This window comes from Lagenorhynchus albirostris, chromosome X (assembly GCF_949774975.1).
Source record: "Lagenorhynchus albirostris chromosome X, mLagAlb1.1, whole genome shotgun sequence".
Taxonomy (NCBI): Eukaryota; Metazoa; Chordata; class Mammalia; order Artiodactyla; family Delphinidae; genus Lagenorhynchus; species Lagenorhynchus albirostris.
Window position 1 is genome coordinate 119,833,344 of NC_083116.1, and position 20,306 is coordinate 119,853,649.

General features: G+C 42.0%; 1 protein-coding gene across 5 annotated transcripts in view; it reads right to left on the minus strand.

The window, feature by feature from the left end:
- The window catches only part of BMX (BMX non-receptor tyrosine kinase), a 51,593-nt gene extending 36,221 nt beyond the window's left edge, over positions 1-15,372 (minus strand). For 3 of the 5 annotated variants that reach the window (XM_060138253.1, XM_060138254.1, XM_060138252.1), the window contains exons 1-5: positions 15,247-15,372; positions 7,374-7,520; positions 6,442-6,546; positions 4,411-4,492; positions 187-306 (exon numbers count right to left, since the gene is read on the minus strand). In XM_060138253.1, coding sequence (XP_059994236.1) covers positions 187-306; positions 4,411-4,492; positions 6,442-6,546; positions 7,374-7,520; positions 15,247-15,249 — 457 coding nt within the window. In that variant the 5' untranslated portion in view covers positions 15,250-15,372. Of the gene's footprint in view, positions 1-77; positions 307-4,410; positions 4,493-6,441; positions 6,547-7,373; positions 7,521-15,246 lie in introns of those variants that run through there. The other 2 variants (XM_060138255.1, XM_060138257.1) reach the window with 2 other exon arrangements.
- Between the last annotated feature and the right edge of the window lie 4,934 nt (positions 15,373-20,306).

Consider the following 20,306-nt stretch of genomic DNA (forward strand, 5'->3'; position numbering starts at 1 on the left):
ACATGACTCAGTTGACCCTGGAATTAGATTTCATTTGCTAGATATCATGTTCGAAGCTGGATATTCATGATGCTGACCAATGTGGCACATCTTGTTTTCCTGAACTGGCAGCTGTCTGGCATTTGCCAGGTTTGCCTAAAGGGCATCGTCCACCCAGGGTCCAGCCCAACAGAGGGGTCACATTACATGCTTCCCAGAGAGTACATCCTGGGGCCGCTTTGCAGCTCTGCTGGCAGCACAGGAACTTCCCGTAGGCGAAGAACCCACTGTGGTACTTGATCAGCAGATGGGGGTTGCCCCTTATCTCTGGGGAGCAGGCAGGAAGAAAGCACAGCATGAGTAAACGTTGGCCCAAGAGAAGAAACACATTCAGTAAGTGCTGTTATCAGAAAACAATGAAAACCTCATTTTGCTAGCAACCAGCCTAAGGGCAAATGGTTCCCAAAGGATGTAAGTCTTTCCCTCAGAAGTTACAAAGCCAAAAAGAAAAGTCTAATCATGTTTTAGTAAGAACAACACAGTAACTTCTATCAGTCTTTAAAAAATACTGCTAGAAACTACATATATGCATCAGCTTGGTGTTAGGATTTTAGAGTAGGACTAGATTGTAGCAAGAAGAAAAGAAGTTTCCAATAAACATATACTCCTCTCGCTTCTTTTTATTTTGAAACATTTCAAATGTGCAGAAAAGTTGCAAGAATAGTGCAGTGAATGTCCATATACCCTTCACACAGTCACCAGCTTTTAACTGTTTGTTTGTTTCATCTCATTTTCTCTCTGTACATACACATTATTATTATTATTAAAATTTTTTATCATTATTATATTTTGCTTAACCATTTGAGAGTAAGTCACAGATATCATGACCTAAATAATGTCATCCATCACTACTTGAGCGTGTAACTTCTGTTAACAAGGACATTTCCTTACATAACCGTAATACAATTATCAAATTCAAGAAATTTAACACTGATACCATACTATTACTTAATATATATTTTGTATTCAAAACTTTTCCAGTTATTCCAATAATACCCTTTGTAATCATTCACTTTTTCTGATCGAGGATCCAGTCTAGAAACACACATGGCATTTAGTTATCTAGTTCTTCCTGAGCTAGAACAGTTCCTCATCCCTTCTTGGTCTTCTGTGACTTTTGACCTGTTTCCATTAAGGAATAAATGGTTTATGGGGCTACTTTTCTAGAAATATGTGCATATTTAAAAAAACCATGGGACTAGGGCAATGTTGAATCCAAAGAAACGAAATTCTAATATTGGAGTATAATACTGTGTCTACAACAAATTCACCTCTCTCGAAATGCAGCATAGAAGCCTACAAGGTCTTAGTAGAGAACAGTTCAAGAAGATTCTCCGGGTAGGGAGGGCTGGTTCTCCGTGTGACTTAAACTCTTTCCTTCTTGATTTTGTATTCATCTTGAGGATTCCTTATTTTGATCCCAGGAGAACTCCTGGGATCAAAGTCCTGTGGCCCGACTCTGGGCTGGAATCAGGAATATTCCAAAGAGTTGATAGTCTTTTGCTTTTGGCAAAACTCTGCTTAATCCAATGGGTTTGTCCCTGTACAGTAGATTTTCCAAATGGAGTAATAAACTTTAATATAAAGTAAAAAACAGAACAAAACAAAAACCAAAAAAACAAACCAAAAAAACCCCTTCTTTACAACCATGACTCAAGGAAGTGTTTGGGGATAATAATATCTACTTTGCTGGGTCCTTGGGAGGAGATGAGCCAATGTGTGTAAAGCATCCAGCACAGTGTTTGGCTCAGAGCAGGTGCTCAGTGAACAGTGGGCTTTAATGATATCATTCCCTTAGTTTAACCCAGCTCAGCTTAGCTGAAAATTCTGGCATAAAAAAACTTTACCAAATATTAATGGGAAATTATTACAAAAGTCACAAAAAGCAAAAGAAGTAAAGATTACAAAACACTAGTTTCTGACCTTGGTCCCAAATGGCCATTGCAGTTCCTTGGGCACATTTCTTGCCTTCCTGCTCTATAAGCTCCTGGTCTCCATGTACCAGGATTCCTATTATTTTCTATTACATGGATTTGGTTTCCTGGGGAACTAATTGTTTTCCAGCCAAGTCCAAAAGTCCACATTGCAACACTCCCACCATCTAATAATGACAATAAGAGGAACTCATATATTGATTATGTGTATAGGACTTTACATTTGCATATTTTCCCTCACACTATCTCATTGAACCTACTCAACAACCTTGGGGAGAGCTATTACTGTTATCATGACTCTTACAGAGTCAAGTAAACTGAGGTGCAGAGACAACTTGCTCAAGTTCACAAATCTAGTCAATAGCGTATTTGAGACTCGGGCCCAGGCTTTTTCTACTATATTCCAATGCCCAGATGCCAGCTTCCCTGCCAAACCCCCTACAGTTTTGATTTTTGGAAAGAAGGATACAGTTTATTCACATCAGGTCAGCTGAATTCAGAGCCATGGTAGCTGATCTCACTCGCCTTCTCTCTTGCTGTCTTCCAGCACAGAGGCTGGAAAAGCCAGATCCTGTGTTCCAGCTTCCTTTGCACACAGAGATGGCCATGAGACACAGTTCTGGCCAACGAGACACGAGCAAAAGTTTGCAGAGGGGCTTCTGGGAAAGCTCAGAGCCTTTCTGGGAACCTCTTAAGGGTGGCAGAGCAGAATCTAGAAGGAGCCAGGGTTCCTACTGACTTCATTGAGCTGCTGCACCAGCCCTAGGTTTGCTTACCTCTGGCCATGGAAGAGGAACAAACATGTATCTGTTTCAGCAACTGTTTGGTGTCTTTTTACCTGCATCCCAAAGCATTATTAAATGATACAAATGGCTTACTACGCATATGGCAGCCTTAGTGATAGGGTCTCTCTGCAGCTTATGAGGGGCTAAGAGGTTCACTTCTGCTTCTCTCTCTGCTTTCCTTTTATGTTCTATAAGCCTTTACATGAGCTGCCCAGGGCCTACCCAAACCTGCCTACCATATATAGTTCCAGAAAGACCCACACAGAACCCTAGTGCGTGACAAATAGCTGCACACAGGGGGTGTCTCCATAGCAACTGCCCCTGGCAAATCCCCCCAAAGGAGACTGAATGGGAAGCAGCATCTTAGAGCTCCTCCCGGAGGCCCCGCTATAACACAGTGGTTCATGTTTGTGTGTCGGACTCTTTAATGTATTTATGAGTCATTCATTGCTGGCTCGTGAATGCTCTAGGAATAAAGAAATCTAATCTCCCATTTTACAGGTCAGGAAACTGAGACCCAGAGACGTTAGATGGTTTTATAGATGACACAGCAAAGCAGCACTTGTTCGCAGATTTGTGTGACTCTAAGAAGGATGCCCTTCTTACGTCAACAAGCTGGCGGCAGGTAGAGGGAGGCTTTTCTCTTACCTGGACCACTTGATTCTCCTACAGAATAGGTTGCTAAACCCTTTCATACAAAGGGAAAACTAAGCCCTATGAGTGAAAAAGGATGTATTTGCATTGAAGTAGAGGAGGTGGTTGTCTAAGTGGTGTAATTTGAAGGGTAGTGAGAAGAGCCCGAATCTAAAACTTAAATGAAGTAAAATCTTCCCCCATCTGGGAGCTTAATATCTGAAATTCCACCAACGGAGTCACTCGTTTGAGTTAAATATTGTCCTCATACCATTACCCACCTTTAAAATAAAAATATCATAGGGAGAAACATCATAGTGCCAAATTAGTAATAATTTTCTCTCTTCTGTCAAAGGTTGTTACCAGGGCAGCCTAAGAATCACTAAATAAATGTTTCATGAAATTCCCAGTTTTGCCTGGCATTTATACTGTACTGTTTAAAAGTTGGGTTTGGGTAATTGAATTATGTGTTCTCCATAATTAGGTATGTGACGTTTGCCATGTCTGTGTAATTTCACTTATCTGAAAAATGGAGAATAGTATTATTACCCCTTGCCGTGGAGTTGTCGAGAGGATTACCTAAGAAAATGTTTCCAACTACTTGACACAGTAGCTGGCAAATGATAAGTATTAGTAAGTATTAGACATAATTTTCTGTAAATACCCAAAGTACAGTAGCTACGGGACCCAAGAGAGAGCCCCATGAGGATCTAGACTTTGCTCTGATAAAGGCAAGCACAGTGGGTGGAGAGCAGGTGGTCTGGCTTCCTCCTAGCTGTGGGGAAGGCACAATAGCCAGGTGTGTGCTGGGCAGGAAAGGGAACACGATGCCCAGGCTTCCTCTAGGTAACAAAGCGAATGCAAAACAAGGATGAGTGCAGCACATTCTCTGAGGTTGGTAGGAAAATCAACAGATTTCTCTATTGGTGCTAGGCCCTTTTATTGCCATATCTTTCCTCCACTAAGCCTCAAAAGAGCTCAGTCAGAGACTCCCTTTGATGACATTTTAAAAAAATTACCTTTTTGTAATGCTTTCAACCACTGACTTCGGCTCTCTTCATTTGATGCATACACATAGAGAAGCCCATCTTTATAGACAATCTGGAAAGGAAAAGATTTGGTGCATTTAGATATAATTGTGTTATAGTTCACTCTGGTACAACTACAAATTTTTGTTATCCAAGAGAAACACTGAGTTTGCCTATATAATACACATTAGCTCTGGAATTAGATTTTTTAAATCTAGTTATTTTTATCCTCCACCCCTCAGTTTATATTATCCCAGACACCTCTACACTTCGGAAAATCACAGCAATGATGCATCTGACAGCAGTGAACATTGAGGCCTCAGCAGGAATGCCCTGGACCATGGAGAATTATAAAAGTATAAAATGTTAGACATTACAGGTGTCTTAGAAGTGTTCTGGTCTATCCACCAACCCAGTGCATGACTGTATTTATAGCCCACTGGAAAATGTTTATCTGCTCTATCCTTGAAAATATGTTCAGGGATAGAATGTCCTTTACTTTTGCTATGCCATCCTTGCCAATTTCCACTCATTCTGATCATTTTATGGTTCATGCTTATATTGAGTGAAAATATGTCTCCCTGTTACTTTACTCCCTTGGGTCATGTCCCACCCTGGGAATCCCCAGTATAAGTCATTTTCTATTCCTTATGATACTTGGTGAAATGTTTGAACATTCCAGTGTCTTGCCCAGATCCTTCTCTAGTTTATTCAGCTTTTGTGGGTAAACAATACAGACCATTTATTAAATACCAACTAGTTTCTGGGCTCTTTCCTAGATAATTTAACATTTTAATTCCCTTTCAAGTCTATAAAAATATATGATTATGCCCACTTTGCAAATGAAGAAACAAACTCAGAGAGAGGTTGAGAAGGTTGTCTATGGTTACGCAAATATAAGCAATGGGGCTGGGAGCTCTGGCGTTCCAAAGCTCATGTTCTTTTGAGTATTCCATGCCATGGTGATACTCATTTGAAGCATCTTCCATGAGCACACTATCCTCCGGTTTTTCCCAATTGGGCAATGTTCTTTTTTTGTAAGTGGGAACTATGGACTGTTCACTGACTGGATTATTTTATTTTATTTCATTTTTTGGCCACTGTTCCCTCATAGTAGCACAGGGTAGTCTGACCATTGGAAGAACAGTCTGTCTGTCTCTAGAGTAGAAAGATAAGTTTCCTTGATATAATAAAAGTGGGGCAGGTGTTAGATCGAGTCACTTCCATGGGGTACTGTAGGCACCCTCTCCGTAGGAGACCAGTGTTTGAAATACTTCAGGGTAAAATTCAAACTCCTTAGCGTGCTATGCAAAGCCATTTGTGATATGGCCCTGGCTACCTCTCCAGGCTCGTCTCTCACTCTTTCATGGGGCTCCTTAATTCTGAGCACCACCCGGATTTCTCCAAACATGCCACACTCTTTCACCTACCAGGGTCATGACATCTGCTGTTTCTTTGGTTTCGCTGCCCTTCCTGTTTTTGCTGGGCTAAACTCCCATTGTCCTTACCGACCTGAGTGTCACCTCCAACAGGAAACCTCCCTGACCTCTGGGAGTGAGAAGTGCAGCTTCTCCGTTCTGGGACACCATGGCTACGCTGCCGCCTTCGTCTTAACACTCACCTCCCTGCATCATAATGCTCTGTAAATGCCTTGGGGACAGGGGTAGTGTGCCTAGTACCTTGTAGCATATTGGAAATGCTGCGCAATGTTTGATGAAAGAGATCATCAGACCCCAAGGCAAGTCAGACCACTAAGGCCTACACACTCATCTATCTTTCTCTCCCACCGGGGAAGGCAGGTTGGTGGATAGAATTTTAGCAAACGGCCCCAATCCCATCTGGGGATGTTCCAGATTCAGAGAGAGGTTGAGAATGCTCTCTATGGTTACACAGATATAAGCACCTGCCATCGTCTTAATGAATCATTTAGCAACATCTTTATCCCCCCCCAATACTGAGTTCATAATAGCAAATATTAAAAGGAGAGTCATCCATCCGATGGAATGTTATCCCTCCCCTTACCTGAAATGGGTACTGTCTCTCCACGGGGGTCTGCTCCTCAAGATTTACTTTCTCCACGCATCTGATTTTCTTAATCTCAATTGATCCTTTTCTGCTGCCTCTTTTCTGAATTAAAAGGAAAATATAAGATGCCTCACGTGATATACAGTGGTGCACAAAGAACAGAATCAAGTTAACGTTACACTTAGGAGGGAGATTGGGAGATGAGATGGGCACGTGAGAATCACTCCAATTATTCCATAATAGTCAAAGTCTAATGATGAGAGAATATATTTTTCGAGTGTGGACATAAACTCCTCCAAGAGCAAGTCTTCAAGCAGCACTTAATTTTTTTTGTTAATCTTGAAACACATTTCAGATCACCTGCCATATGGTTAATCTATTCAGGAAAATTAAGCATCTTCATCTTGTTTCAATTTTATGACAGTATTTCAGTATTTCTACTGTGATAGAATTCTCAGCTGCACAGAAATAGTCTTATTTTCAGCATTTGTTAAGACAGGGTTTCTCACCTTCAGCACTATTTGGGGCCAGATGATTCTTTGTGGTGGAGCCAGCCTGGGCACTGTAGGATGTTTAGCTGCATTCCTGGCCTCCACCCACTCGATGCCAGTAGCAAACTGCCCCCCTCCCGCAGTGATGACGACCAAAAATGTCCCCAGCCATTGCCAAGTATCCTTTGGAGGGCAAAATCACCCTCAGTTGAGAACCACTGTTCTAAAGTTACAATTTGCCTTAGTAAAGTTAAGCAATGTTTGAAAATGCTTTATCTTGAATTAATTATAACTTGGCTAAGAAAAGACAATGTGATGAGTACAAGTTGATTTTTACTGTGTTTGCTAAGAAATCTGATGTTTCCTTATATTAAGCACTTTGTGGAGACTTGAGAAAAATAAGTAACATTAAAAACAATGAAATAAATAGGGTCTCACCATTTTGTCATATTCATAGTAGGAGAGGTTTGTTTTGGTCAAAACAAAAAGCCGCTCTTTGTAATTATTGGGTGACATTTTCTTCTTTTGCTGTGACCTTTTGAGAAGAAGTTCTTCTAGAATGGATTCTGTGTTCATATTGTCGTCCTAAATAAAATAAAATGATCAGAATGAATGTTGGCAGCATCTAGCTAGGTTGTCTTTTAGCTTTCATAATTTTTATTCAACTATTTCTCATTAACGGATAATACAAATAGTTTTTTTAAATTAGATTCAACAGTATAGAGGAAAATGCAATGAAGCAGGCTCTTTTTTTTTTTTTTTTTTTTGCGGTACACGGGCCTCTCACTGTTGTGGCCTCTCCCATTGCGGAGCACAGGCTCCGGACGAGCAAGGCTCAGCGGCCATGGCTCACGGGCCCAGCCGCTCCGCGGCATGTGGGATCTTCCCAGACTGGGACACGAACCCGTGTCCCCTACATCGGCAGGCGGACTCCCAACCACTGCGCCACCAGGGAAGCCCTGAAGCAGGCTCTTAAACACACACATTTCTGCACTTTCTTCTTACTGCCTTGGCTTTGACGTGTTTAAATACGTTGATATTTTTATAGCATTTTATGCAGTGTACTCATCTCCCAATTTGGATCATAAATTCACCATCTTCACACTACCTTCCAGACCACCATGTCAAAATTCTCCTTTTTCCTTAAATATTCTAGGAACATCTGTTGAATTGAATTGAATATCACCCAACTTTAAACAATCTGAACTCCAGACAGTTCATCGTGTCTGAAGTAACTGATCAGCTGAAATTTCTCTCCACTAATGTGGCCCATTGTTGGATCAAATTATCCAAACCACTGTGAGACTCTGATATTGTTGTAAATGACACCACAGTCCCTGAACATGATCAGATCTTTAGCATAAAGGACTTGGGTATAATTTTCACTGTTTCTGAGCATAAAACATTTTCAAAAGCTGTCAAAAGAGATTTAAAAGAACTGAAAGAATTGGTGCTTCATAAACTAAAAACACTCTTGCTTTTTCTTCCAAAACTGCATAAAACATTAAAAGTTAAGGTATTTCTGGAAAATAAATGCATTCATTTTCTGGTTCTACTAAGACTGTTGCTTCAACCCTCTGTCTGGTATCAGGTCTAGTAATGAAAAGCAATGCTGAGCAGTCGGCCACAAGAGACCAACCTCCTTATGTTCTTTGCTTTGTGAAATCACGTGCTTATTAGCAGTCAGATGCCCAATCATTACTATCTTTCTTTGTTTATTGATAATCTGAAGGCAATTAACTTTACTCACCTTAATTTCGACAGAGCTGAAGAAGTGTGCTTGTAGGTCTTTCACTCTCAAGCTCTAGGCAAAAAGTCACTGCTCTGAGACACCGCACTCATTTTCCCTCTGGCTATGCCAGGGTCATGCATTAAAAAGAAGATATTTGCATCCTATCTATCACCTGATCAGGAAGCAGCCACACAGTCACTAAGGGGCATGGCCGCAGAGTATGATGGGCCCACTATGGTAGGAGTGGAAGAAAGGGAGACTAAGAAACTCTGCTTGGCGTTGAATAAACCATGGTCAGGCCCAGCCAGCTTCCCTCCTGACATAGGCTACACGACTCTAAAGATGGGAATCAAGCAAATCAGCTTTTATTATTTATCTACACAGTCAGAACATATCTACATGTTCTCCAAGGGCATTGTTCGTCTCCTAGGCAGAAGTAGTAGAAATCTTAGCCATTGAATATAATAAAGACTTGGCCACTTTTTGCTTTGAATATTGTTTTACCTGGAAATAAAGTATAATTCTTTTGTGAAAGTAGAATGGGTTTCCTTTTGAGCCCAGTGAGTGCTATTCTCCATGGCCACTGGTTTATTTTTCCTGGACTCAAAGATGAGGCAGAGATCAGGACACAGTCAACCCAGCCGGCCCTGGGAAGGCAGGGAGCACGCCTCCCTTCACCTTTGCCTCCGTGGTAACCTCTGCGCACACGCCTGTTCAGATAAGATTATTTTCTACACCCATAGTCTATGGCCGGAAGAGAATTTGCTTGAAGACTTACTGAAACTCTGGAATGTCTACTTTTTGTGAGTTAAAGTTCCCTTTGGAGGAGCCATATCACACTGGGCAGAGGTGTAGGGAACTTTTTGCCTTTTAAATTTCTCCATGAAAAAAATTAACTAACAAAGCAGAAAGAGAACACTGTGAAAACTCTTGTCAAATGTCTTTTACATCCACAGCTAAAACATTCCTCCTCAAAGCAGAGTGGTAGTTAAATAGACCTGGTTAGTTGAATACAAAGTTAACTTTTCAACACTTATTTTCAGACGCTGAATCAATTTGTAACATTAAGAGCACTGTTTTAAAAATGCAAATCCCAATGTCCAAGGTAGAGCACAGCCCTTCTCGTACTACATGATGATACACATGCTTCTCTGTTTATAGAACTTGCACATTCATCACATGAAGAATGGTTTCTTGGGGAATTTTACCTAAAAAATGAATATGATGAACCACTGAAACCACTGACAAATGAAATTCACAGTCGCTTCTGTATATTGAAGGGAAGAAGGACATCGAGTAGAAAGGAAGGTACCAAGTCCTCAAGAACATTTTCTAATAAATCTCCAAGAGTTTATACACGTCGTTGCATCTAATGAAATATAATTTGTCAAATTTTAACAAAAATGTTTATTCCAAATCCTGCCCTTTGTGAATTTTTTGGCTTTCATCTTTAAAATCATATGTGATATATGTTTATTCGACAAAAGCAAGAACTACAGACAAGCAAAAGAAAACTTAACTTTTTGGTGAACATACCTTTAGATTTTTTTCAAATTACACATGCAGGTGTTTATTTTCACAAAAATGAGTTCACATGCTGTGCATATGTGTCTGTAATCTATGGTTCTCATGTCACACACACCTGGAGCCACCTGCCTCTGAAGTCCTTCAAAGTTCCACTCCCTGAGCTGGATTCCAGAGCATCTTAACAAAGTTAAAGAACCCTGTTTTGATGACTCACACTTCTTTCACCTCCGATCAGTTTCTTCTGAGACAATACTTGGTTCCTGATCAAGTTTGGACCTGCCTTTCTCCTTCTATTTGCTTCTATCCCTTCCTTGTACTTCCCTCTTCTCCTAGAGTAGCCTCGATTCTAAACTGAAGGCATTTCTATGGTGAGGACTAATTTTTAGAAATGGAACGTCTCTCGCCTCGTATTAGGACAGTAAGTCAACAGGGCTTCAGGGCCACTGTTCACTCAACCGCCTGTCCAGCGACTAGCAAACTCGGCTCTGCCTACCCACATTTAAGGGAAATTCAGTTGGGAAGGTTTTTTTTTTTTTTAAACTAAACAAAATAAAATTTGATCCTAAAGCTAGAAACCAGAAATCTATTTCCATAGAGAAGCTGGTGCAATTTGGCTGGACACTCATATATCACTACCTACATAGAACAGACACATCAATTTGCTTACCAAATAGCTCAGGCTGCCTATTTCCATAAACACATGAAACTAGAAAGATTAAAGTGCAGGGGAAGCCAAGAAAAAAAAAACTGTCAGAAATCAGTACAGTATTTTCTATAAGGAAGTCAGCAACCACTGTGTAAGTTTTAAACATAAAAGGTGCATGCTGAATTAACCAGACTTGGAATCATTATGGTTACTTAGCATTTCTAAGGAAACGATATCATGAGAGTAAGGAGTTCAAGCCTGCACATCTGTGCAGCACACTTGATGTTGAGCCTACAGTGTGCTTGAGTGACAATGAACGGGTTTGAGAGAGAGTTTCAGTAGCTCAGGGATATGCAAGCTTGCTGTGGGCTGGTAGACTCAGAAGCCTTCCAAGAGGTGACAGGACTGTCACTCGTGCACTGTGTCACCCTGACCAAGCCCCTTCCGTGCTGTAAATGTTAGTTTTCTCACCTGTGAAATGAAACGGGTAACAGCTCTTTCACTTTCTGTGACTTAAATGAGGAACTTCATGTGAAAATACTGGGCACGCTATGGGTACCCATAAGTTATTTATGATTAAAAGAGAAAAAGGTGGAGAGAAACAACTCAAGTTAGAGAGGAGTCCTTACTCTTTGCTACAAAAGGCCCGAGGAAGGAAAACTTATTATTTTTCTTAAGATAATTGAGAAAGATATTATGGAAGAGAGGGCATTCAGATTGGACCTTGAAGGATGTGAGTGATCGCGGTGATGATAATCCTGGCTAACATTTAAGGAGGGCTCACGAAGTGCCAGGAGCTGTTTAAAGAACCTTAAAATTAAAGATGCATTTGTTTACTGGTCACAACGGCCCTATGGGGTAGGCCGTAAACAGCCCCATCCTGTGGCGTAAGTTGTAACAAAGCCCCCCTACGGGGTAGGTTGCAGCATCATTCCCTGCTTATAGCTGATGACGCTGTCACAGATAAGTAAACCAACCAGGCCACGCTGCAAGTGCGCAGGAGCTGGGGTCTGAATCCAGGCAGTCTAACTCCATAGCCCATATTCATTTTATTTTATGTTGGAGAAATATAAAAAAAAATTTTAATTGAAGTATAGTTGATTTAAAATATTAGTTTCAGGTGTACAGCATACTGATTCAATATTTTTTTAGATTACATTCCTTTTAAAGTTATTAGAAAACAATGGCTCTATTTCCCTGTGCTGTACAATATATCCTTGTTGCTTATCCATTCTTTTTTATTGAAGTATAGTTGATTTACAATATTGTGTTAGTTTCAGGTGTAGAGCACAGTGATTCAGATATATATATATATATCTATTCTTTTTCAGATTCTTTTCCCATATAGGTTATTACAGAATATTGAGTAGAGTTCCCTGTGCTATACAGTAGGTCCTCGTTGTTTATCTATTTTATATATAGTGGTGTGTATCTGTTAATCCCGAACTCCTAGTGTATCCCTCCCTGCCCTTTCCCCTTTGGTAAGCATAAGTTTGTTTTCTGTGTCAGTGCCCAGCCCATATTCTTGACCACAACGCAGATGTTAGAGAGGGATATGCCAGCTGTGTAACGCTCCTAATCAGAGAAGGCTCTAACCTAAATGTAGGAAGGCAGCCACAGGGTATCAAAGGTGGTAGGAACCCTAGAAGTCATTTTATAGAGGCAACACTGAGCCCTGGCGGCCTAGGTGACTTAGCCAGAATCACGACACCGTGACTAGAGAGACACAGCCCACGGAGCCAGATCACTGGTGTCCTGCCTGGGACACTTGCCCACACCATCATGGCAATAAATACACTAAAAGAGATCTATGTGTTCAGCTAAATGTATGACAGCCTTGCTAAAGCCTGTGGTCTGGTAGAACTAGGCATAAATTTGAGCCTGACCAGGTACACGCAAGGGAGGTTTTACTGGAAATATCAGAAAGACGTGACCTATAAATAAGGAACCTTTAGAGGTTCCTTCTTTCAGCAGGAACCTCTCAAGCAGTGTTAAATAGCAAAACTCTAGCCCACGTTTTGAAAACAGGTAAGAACATACAATCTCAGAAGTTGGAATAAATTCTAAGTGGTGCAAAAGGGGCGCAGGAGTCAGGACAGGAAGGGAGAAAGGTATGTATAGTTAATTGGGGCCACTGGATGGCTCCCTCAATTAAAATGTATATTCCCTGGCTGGCTCAGGATGGTGGCTTTAAAGTTTTATTTTTTAGAATTGAGAGATGAGGGTAGCAATTCCTTACCCCTTTATTTGATTTGGTTATCCTCCCTTACTTTACGTATCATTTACCTAAGATTTTGGTAGGTGTCAAGATATTAAAATAATACGTGTGGTGGGAGGGCAGTGGAGGGGGGAGGGCGGGAAGGAAAGGGCAGACGCTCCAAGTGCGGACTGGGATGGGGGCTCCGAAAGCCAAAATGGTGGACCTGTGGCAAACTTGACCTTCAGATACTTGCCCAAGGTCAGGCCTGCTTATCTTCCTGCTAAATAACTGAACAAAATATGATGGTAAGTTAAACAGGAACAGAAAGCTTAACTCAGAATCAGGTAAAGTGGTTCAAAAATAGAACTCTTAAGATGCTGGCCAAAGACAAATACCAGCTGCACAGAAGCTGACGAATCCCCGTTTCATAGGACATTTTGCAGGCGAGAGAAAGTTACAGTTGATCTCGGCATGATACGGACAGAAATCCTTTAACGTTGACACTTGAATCCAGCATTTTGAAACACCATACCTTGGTTGCTCCAAAATGAATTTATGGAAAGCACACACTTTAGGAAGCCATTTTTGCACAGAGAATGCCAATACCTTTCCTGTTAGAGCTAAAATTTGCTTCTGGTGTGAAGCTCATCTTCAGTGCCTCACAGAGCTTTGCTAAGGCCTTTCCTTCTTTTCAGCAGCCTCTTTCCTTCTGCTCCCTCCCCTCTGCCCAGCGCACCCCTCTGGGCACCTTCCTTAGAAGAAAAGCAAAAAGTGATAAATTCACGTCCTAATACATCGTGCTGAATTAGTTTAACACGTAACACTGCTAAGGATACAGGTTGGTGTGGACAAAAGCACCAAGCTTTGGGGGGTTCAGATCCCTGGCCTGTCTCTATGCTATGGCCTAGCACCCTAGTAGGTGTTGCAGAAACCTGCACCCCTTCCCCTCATCACTCTGTAGGCGAAGTTTTTAAAAAGACCATAGCAAAGTGTAAAAACTGGAGACAACGAGATGACCTCAACATAAAAGTTTAGTCCTCACCCTCCTTCCCCCAGCCCCCTGGGGATAGGAGATACTGGGAGGGGAAGACACCTCACGCCTTCTCTCGTCAACAAGTACCTGCTCCGTGGCTCTGTTACGGCCTTGCAATCCTGGGACTGGTTACCTTAAAATCGGTTTGACTGTGTATTTGTGCCACCGATTTCTAACAAAGAAGTACGTGGATGTTACTCCAAGTGTGGCCCACGGACAGGCAGTATCAGCATACCCTGGGAGCTTGTTTGAAATTCATACTCTCAGATCCCACCCCAGCCCTAGTGCATCAGAATCTGCATTTTAGTGAGATACCCAGGTGACTTATGTGCACATGGGAGTTGGAAAAGCAATGACCTAGAGCACATTACAGTTGTACTACCTTTTAAATCCAATGAAACCATCATGGTCTGCGAGAACTTTCAAAATTCTATGTATGTGGCTGCAACTGTGTGGTTCACCTCCCTCCCATCTTTCTACCTCCATCTAGAATACCCGCAGGCCCCTGACTTAGGGAGACTTCAGGAAGCTAAGAATAAATATTCGTAGCAAAAAAAAAAACCCATTATAAAGCACAGATAAGTAAAAGAAGGCATGACTAACATTTTTTTTGTCTTTTGGGGAGCAATTACAAAGCCAATATGAAAAGTCACAGAAGGACCTATAATGGAAAATAATCTGAAAAAGGATAGATTTTTGTAAATATGTGTGTATATGTATATGTATGACTGACTCACTTTACTGTACGCCTGAAACTAACACAACACTCTAAATCGACTACACTTCAATTAAAAAAGTAAATAAAGGGGAAATAAAGAAAAGTCCTCAAAGGGCAATGGCTTAAGAATAGTATGGAGAAAATCAGCAGAGGAATAGACACAAAGCTAGATCAAGCTGATGGTGATGTACACAGAACCTGACAGGTTCCCTGAACGAGATCTTGAGCTAGGAGGGAATTTCCAGTGACTCTTCTATAGCAGGCCCCCGAATGACATGGTCCCATCCAAAGCCCCCAGAGGAGCCCCAGCAATTTCACCTTCATAATTTTGCACTATTTTTCTTAAAGCACCCCCCTCCCCCCAAGTTTGTGAACTTCAGGCTCTACAACACCCAGATCCGAACCTATTTTCCTGTAGGACGTGACGCTGTAGAGCCACCTGCCCTTCCACGTACCATTTTGCCTGGCTCTGTTGCCCGGGTCCACGGCGGTGAGGTCGCTCTGCTCTTGTAGGGACTCAGCCGCAGCTGTCCTCCTTCCAGCAGCCGCAAATTGCCTCACATTTTCCCGGCTGCTGGGTCAGAAATGGCTGCATTACTCAGTGCCCCCCAAACGTTTATTGTCCTGCAAGGTCTTACACAATCCCACAGGAAACCGCGCTCAACACTTAGCCAATACTTGTTGACCTGATTGAGCGCAACAAAAACGGAGACAAAAGCATATTTCATAAAGGTTCCAACTTTGATAACTACAGCTCCTGCTTTTCCCAGGCAGCTCTCGGGCACATGTGATAACCTCTCTTTGTTTGGAGAGTTCTGCGCTGGAAAGGACGAGAAAACATCTCGGCAAAAGCCCGCTTGTGATGCTGACTTCTCTCACACGAGTCAGGAAACCATGAGGTAACGCCAAAGTGTGCAGAGAATAAGCAATGAAAACTTCAACTCAACACTGGACCCAGGGAGGTCAGAGAGGATATGAGCGAGAAGGACTGTCAAATGATGGAAAAGGAGCACATTTCCACAGCTTAAATTAAGAAATCCAGAAATGGAAGAGAGATGGGTGTGGCTCACGTACCAGGCACCAGAAGTGCAGTGAAAGAATGTGATTATCACTTGAATAACTTATGATGATCACTCTAATGATTTATGACATCACAACTTTTAAATTTTATTTTTTATTAAAATTTTTTTTTTATTGAAGTATACTTGATTTACAGTGTTGTGTTAGTTTCAGGTGTACAGCAAAGTGATTCAGTTATACATACATATATATATATTCTTTTTCCAATTCTTTTCCATTATGGTTTATTACAGGATAATAATAAATATAGTTTATTATTGAATATAGTTCCCTGTGCTCTACAGTAGGACCTTGTTGTTTATCTATTTTATATAGAGTAGTGTGTATCTATTCATCCCAAACTCCTAATTTATCCCTCCCCCCTTTCCCCTAGGGTAACCATAAGTTTGTTTCCTATGTCTGTGAGTCATAATATCATGGCTTTATTCATTCTGCCATCTTCTCCAGTGCACACTGACTGTATGTAATCTGTAATAAGTCTAATGACTTATTTTAGGTTCAGCTATGGATGGCTGAGAAAATCATCCTTTTGGCATGCATTGACACACTATATTAGCTTATAAATTGTTGGCTACTTTAACTTATTTGTAAACGTCTGTGTTGTGATGAAATCTTGGGTGGGCAGAGGATGGTGAAGCCCCTGACTTTGAAAGAGGTATTCTTTTGAGTGGACACAGGGTGAGCATCATTTCTATTCATTCGTTCAGTCTTATTGAGAACCTACCATCTACCAAGCATTCTGTTAGGTCTAGAGACACAGCAGTAAACAGAACAGCGGCAGCGCACATATTCAGGAGGCTTATGTCCAGTGGAGGAAGGACTACAAATAAAGATTTAATTACAGTAGAGTGTCTGAAAAATAAATTATTTGAAACTGGAATTTGGGGAACGACAGAGTCCTTCAGAACAATTCAAAAGAGGAGAAATTACACCCTGATAGCAAATAAGTCACTGATGGATTCCACATAGGTCTCCATCCTCTAGGAATCAAGTAGGCAGTCATTCGAGAAATTGATGGTGAAGCAGAGTGACAGTGGCAAAGCACCTTGGCCAAATAAATGAATTCTACACTCTGCTAATTCACTACCTTTCCCACATGGCGATTTGTATTTACTGTGCGGTTTAAACATGGTAGCATGGCTGAAGATCAATTCTAGAATAAAAAGTCAGTTTAGGGGAGGAGAGGAGGACGTGGCAGAACGCTGAAAACACCTAGGCACGACCTCTTGGGATTCTCATCCCTTCTTGCGGCTTGAAACGCTCAAGGGCAGCTGGGAGGAGTGGCTTCCTCTGAGTCAAAATGTCCCAGATTTATGTATTTATTCTATTCATTCACTTCCTCTGCTACTTCTCCGGAACTTTTCTTGGGCTTCGTATTTTCCATGTCTTCAGTCCAATTCTAACTTGTTGTGGCGACCTACTGTTTCCGTTATGTGATTTAATTTGCTCGAATTATGGTGTGCGTTGTCACCTCTACCCAGGGAGACCCATAGGAATTTTCTCTGAGCTTCTCTGCGTGAGCTTTTAGCGCGCAACAGGTTTGTGTAGGGCTGCAGCATGGGGTGACTTGGCTTCATGATGTAAACAAGCTTGTTCAGTTGGGAGCAGTAGTGCTTACATTTTTAGAACAAGAAAGAACCTGATAGGATCCATTATATGTGTGTGTGTGTGTGTGTGTGTGTGTGTGTGTGTTTGTGTGTGTGAGAGAGAGAGAGAGAGAGAGGGAGAGGGAGGAAGAGAGAATGTGTCTGTCCGTGTTTCTTCTGGCTTCGAGTGACGTCTATTTTTCTCTTACTTTAAAAAATTCATTTGATCAAAACTACAATGAGATATCATCTCACACCAGTCAGAATGGCCATCATCAAAAAATCTAGAAACAATAAATGCTGGAGAGGGTGTGGAGAAAAGGGAACACTCTTGCACTGCTGGTGGGAATGTGAATTGGTACAGCCACTATGGAGAACAGTATGGAGGTTCCTTAAAAAACTACAAATAGAACTACCATATGACCCAGCAATCCCACTACTGGGCATATACCCTGAGAAAACCATAATTGAAAAAGAGTCATGTACCAAAATGTTCATTGCAGCTCTATTTACAATAGCCCAGAGATGGAAACAACCTAAGTGTCCATCATCGGATGAATGGATAAAGAAGATGTGGCACATATATACAATGGAATATTACTTAGTCATAAAAAGAGACGAAATTAAGCTATTTGTCATGAGGTGGATAGACCTAGAGTCTGTCATACAGAGTGAAGTAAGTCAGAAAGAGAGAGACAAATACCGTATGCTAACACATATATATGGACTTTAAGAAAAAAAAATGTCATGAAAAACCTAGGGGTGAAACAGGAATAAAGACACAGACTTACTAGAGAATGGACTTGAGACTATGGGGAGGGGGAAGGGTAAACTGTGACAAAGCGAGAGAGAGGCATGGACATATATACATTACCAAACGTAAGGTAGATAGCTAGTGGGAAGCAGCCGCATAGCACAGGGAGATCAGCTCGGTGCTTTGTGACCGCCTGGAGGGGTGGGATAGGGAGGGTGGGAGGGAGGGAGACGCAAGCGGGAAGAGATATGGGAACATATGTATATGTGTAACTGATTCATTTTGTTGTGAAGCTGAAACTAACATACCATTGTAAAGCAATTATACTCCAATAAAGATGTAAAAAAAAAAATTCATTTGAGTCATGGCTTTAAACACCATCTATATACTTATGGTTCCAAATTTCAGCCAGGTCCTCTCCCCTGAATTCCAGACTTGTATTCGACTGTCACCTTGTCCATCTATACTTGGAATATCTAAAAACCTCCTTTGAGGGGCTGCTCCAGCACAGTCCTAGGGAAATTTTTTTTTTTTTTGCGGTAAGCGGGCCTCTCACTGTTGTGGCCTCTCCCGTTGCGGAGCACAGGCTCCGGACGCGCAGGCTCAGCGGCCATGGCTCGCGGGCCCAGCCGCTCCGCGGCATGTGGGATCTTCCCGGACCGGGGCACGAACCCGTGTCCCCTGCATTGGCAGGCGGACTCTCAACCACTGTGCCACCAGGGAAGCCCGATACTTGGAATATCTAATAACCATGTCAAACGTAACATGTCCAAAGGTGACCTCCCGACTAACCCCACAAACCAGCTCCTCCTACAGGCTTTCCTTCTCAGCTGAGAGCAAATGTAGCCTTCCAGTTGCTCAGGCCAAAGAATGTGGAATCACCCTTGACTTTTACCCTTCTTTCACAACCAACATCTGATCCATCACGAAATATGGTTAGCCATATTGTCAAAATATATCCCAAATTTGGCCACTTTGCACCACCTCTACTGCTACCTACTGGTCTAAGTTGCCACCATCCGTCATCTGGAATATTGTGCTCGCCTCCTGCCTGCTCGTCCTGCTTCCACACTTGCCGCCTGCTGTCTGTTCCCCACTGACTAGCCAGAATGATGCTTTCATATGTAAGTCAAAGCCGGCCACTCCTCTTGTCTGAACTCTCCAATGGTTCCCCCTCTTCTGGTCCCCTAGTACTGTCTCTAACATCATCTTATGATTCTTCTATCTCACATTGCCACTCCTACAATATTCTGAGCACCACCTGCCCCAGGGCCTTTGCCCAGGCTGTTTCCTTTACTTGGCAAACCATCACAGACATCTGACTGGTTCGTTTCCTCATCTCCAGGCTCTGCTTCAAACGGCATCTTCCTAATGAGCCCTACCTAGACCATCTTGTTACTACCACAGCTCGCTCCACCCAGCACTCCCAATCTCCCTTACTCTGCTCTACTTTTTCTTTTTTTCATAGCACCTAACACCTTAAAACTGACTACATAATTTAGTTATTTATTACCTTTAATATCTGTCTCTCCTCCCTGAGGGGTAAGCCCACAAGGGCTCTGATAGCTTCGCTCTGCAGCCTGAGCTTTGTTCATGGGGATCTCTTCACTGGGGGCGTCACTCCGTCACCTCCTGCTCTTATGTCTCCTGGTGCTGAAATAATGTACTTGGGGGTTGGGATCTGATGTGAATAGTTTACACGTACTGGAATCAAAGATGAATGTGTCATCTCTCCTAAGGATGCTTGCATATTAAACCTCAGGTTCAATGGTGGAACCCGAGGTTTTTCTTCATGAAAGGAGATTGTGAGTGGAGGGTGAGGGTGGACACAGAAAGGTTTGTTTTTTGTTTGTTTGTTTTTCTTTTCTTTTTTTTTTTTTGGCCATGCTGCACGGCTTATGGGATCTTAGTTCCCTGACCAGGGATCAAACCTGGGCCCTTGGCCGTGAGGAACCACCAGGGAATTCCCTGTTGTGTGGTTTTGCTGTGCCCTTTCCCGACATCCATGAGATCTTTACACAGATTGTTGGCATTTTATCAATTTCACTCCTATTTTCTAGCGGAAGGTAAGGATTTGAGGTCTAGATGGGGTTGG